The 3,266-nt window shown below is 36.3% G+C and overlaps 1 protein-coding gene across 1 annotated transcript in view; it reads right to left on the reverse strand.

Moving 5' to 3' along the window:
• Positions 1 to 1,655, reverse strand: part of LOC138201693 (interferon-induced protein 44-like) — an 8,158-nt gene extending 6,503 nt beyond the window's left edge. Inside the window, exons 1-4 of the mRNA XM_069155311.1 lie at positions 1,622 to 1,655; positions 1,189 to 1,215; positions 1,044 to 1,077; positions 7 to 208 (exon numbers count right to left, since the gene is read on the reverse strand). Of these exons, the coding sequence (XP_069011412.1) occupies positions 7 to 208; positions 1,044 to 1,077; positions 1,189 to 1,215; positions 1,622 to 1,655 (297 nt within the window). The remainder of the gene's footprint in view (positions 1 to 6; positions 209 to 1,043; positions 1,078 to 1,188; positions 1,216 to 1,621) is intronic.
• Positions 1,656 to 3,266: the final 1,611 nt, after the last annotated feature.

Below are 3,266 nucleotides of genomic sequence, written 5' to 3' on the forward strand. Positions count from 1 at the left end.
ACGTACCATCTTGGTGTGACTTTGGTCGGAGGTGATTGCACTGGCTTCAGCTGGCACGGTCATTCTCCCTTTCAAGACACTGCTGACAGAATTGATGAAGCTGGACTTTCCTGCACCAACTGGCCCATAGAGCAGAACTCGGACATGTTTGACGTCTTCATTTTGAGGTTGATAATCCTTCACGTACTGCAGATCTCTCCCATTGTCTCTGTTTAAGACAATAGTTTATAGGTTTGAAGGTGATGAACAGTCGGCAGCCATTATAGAAGCTCTGTGTGGCTGCTTTTATACACAGCTGTGCTGCCAACTAAATAGTTTTGGCATAGTAGCACACTGTGCACAGGGATATGCTAACATTTGATCATTATTATTGGCAACATTTGCTGACAACACTAACTTCAGAAAACCATCAAAGTTACTACAATTCATGTAGTAAATCATGAATTGAGGAAATTCATTGCTTCTTGTGGCTGTGGCTCAGATTAACAGTTTAACAGAAAGGATAGTAGGAGGCATGAATGCCCTCTCTCCTTAAAAGAGTGCCTTCTCTGTTGCAGCTCTTAAGCTTTGGAACAACTTCCCGTCATATCAGGTCATCTACCTCCATAGCAGTGTTCAAAATCCATTTAAATAACTATATGTTTTCACTGGCTTTTGATAAACCACTATTTAAGTTTTTATTTACTGCTCCCACATATTTGTAATCTTTGTGTTGGCTTAATCCTGGTTTTGATCTTAATTGTTGTTCATGATCAGGTCTTATTGACTGTTTCAATTAAATTTCCACACTGTGGGATTAATAAAGTCAAAGTCTAAAAAGTCTAAGTCTTTAATTCTTTTCTTTAATGTGCAGAAATGTAATACACTTTTGTTGTGTTTTAAAAGTGCCATTTAAATAAATTTGACTTGACCTGACTTTCAACCAATAATCCTATTATGTCCTTCTGCAATGACACGTGAATTACAAAAAGACTGATTCATCAGACCAACTTTTAAAAAGATTGTCAATGTCAACTGTAACCACACAGACACTGTTTACTCACCTCCAAGATACTTCTCTCCATGGCTGTTTAAAAGCTGACAAGACAATTATATAACAAGGCATTTTAGTATCAAACAACTGTTGTTGAAAGATTGAATTAATGTGCATGTGTCCACCTGTGAACAATAAAACATGTTTGAACTTACTTGGGGAGGGTGGTGGGGTCGGAGTTTCTAGAAAGTAAAAAAAGATGCAACACTGAGTCAGTAAACTGTTTGTAAATAATTAAAAGATATAATGTTCATGTACTGAGTGGGAGGAGGTGATGGGGTCGGAGGTGGTGGGGGCACATATGCTACAAAGTAAAACATATGAATCAGAAATAGTTTATATTTCACAGGTAACATAAAAGTGTTGATGATGAAAAAAAAGTGGAATGTAATAATATTAGGACACGTGAATTATGTAATATTAGACAAAAGAATTATATTTAAAAAGTACACAAAATACAACTGCATGCAACATGCATATTTCAGTGGTTCCTGGAAAACATCATACATACTGCATTATCTAATTGAGAAAATATATTATGAAGTTGGAGTTTGATCTGTGTTATGCGGGTGGTTTCATGTTACTTACTCGGAGGTGATGGTTTACTTTCACTCGATCCCATGGCTAGAACAGGATGTAAATTATATTATAAATACCATGAAATTCATAAATATTAAAGTGTATTTGGTGGAGTGAAAAAATAATTCATACAGGAATGGAAAATGACAAAAACAGTGAAAGGGCAGTAAAAATCCCACTCCTGCAATGAAAAAAAATACTATCTCATATATGTATATATACTTTTGTGTAGATCCACTTGATGTACATTTATTACTCTGACAAACTGTGCGAAGGTTCCAGTGACTGCTTGTATGTATTGTGTGTGTGGATCCACAACATGCCTGCTGACTACATGCACATGTGCCATGAAAACAAAATACAATGAGCAAATTTGACAATTCTTTGGAGACTTTGTAAAAAAGATTTTAGAGAGGGGTTTACAATTTCAAAGATGACAATTACTTATATAATGTATTGTAATGCACTGAGCAGAGTATCGCAGCATGTTACAGATATCTGTCACCCAACGGTCTAAAATAACCACATTCATGGTGTTTTTGTTGTCTAGTAAAACTGACTGCTTCTTGCCACAGAACACGTACCACAGGTGTTTGAAATGAAAGTGTGATGAAGTTGAGTGTTTAAGTGCAGTCCAAGTTGCTCTTGGTGCAGAGAGCTTCCTTGCATTCAGAAGATGACCTTCCTATTGTGCAGGCATGCAACGTGTCTGTGTAGCAGATCAACACCAATGGACACAATCAGACATGGAAAACATGAATTGGCTTCAATCACAATCATCTCCAGAGCTTTGTGATTCCCACGTCACAACTACTGAAAGGTAAACTCACGTTGAAACCAATAAACATCAATGAAAGAAATCTGTCAAATCTATTATCAGTGATGCTGAGAACAAAAACATTTAGGAAATACATGTAAAACCTAATTTAAAACTTAAAATGTCGTAGTTTTCAGTTTCATTATTTTGACATATATTACATTTAATTGTACTTCAATCACTAAAGCTCTTTTCTAAAGTGATAATGCAGATGTGAAGGACATCTCACCTGGCCTGTGATGCTGCTGCTGATGCTCCTGCTGTGGACTGCCGAGGATAGAAGGATGAAAGAGCAAACCCCTCTTTTATAGAGCAACCCTCCACTTTCACTTTCTTCTTCATATTGTGAGAAACCATGGGACATTTTAGAAATCCAGCATCCATTCCTTATGTAAGCAGTCCATCAGTGGGTGTGTCATAATGTACAGTCATGGCGCTGATAAGAAAAGTAATCAAATTTCATGAATTGCATTAGGTTGATAAAGCAAATTAAATACATTATTTGTAAAATTTTCAACAGAGTAACTAGTATTCTGTAACTTATTACAATCCAAAAGTAATTTTCCCGACACTGAAAATAAACTATTCAAACCAATTGAATTTATCCATTTATAATAGAATCTGACAGTTTGAGTTTCAGACCTGGTTAAGTCATTATGGCCAGACTGATTATATAAGGAATGGATGCTGGATTTATAAAAAGTCACATGGTTTCTCACAATATGAAAAGAATGTGAAAGTGGCTTGTTGCCCTATAAAAAGGGTTCCTTGCTCTCTTTCAGCAGCATCACTTGATCTTCCTCTCTGCAGCAGCAGCAGCACAGTAAAGGTAGGAAC

The sequence above is a fragment of the Embiotoca jacksoni genome, unplaced genomic scaffold (assembly GCF_022577435.1).
Source record: "Embiotoca jacksoni isolate LCO1_2020_lvr unplaced genomic scaffold, fEmbJac1.0.p SCAF_2, whole genome shotgun sequence".
Taxonomy (NCBI): domain Eukaryota; kingdom Metazoa; phylum Chordata; class Actinopteri; family Embiotocidae; genus Embiotoca; species Embiotoca jacksoni.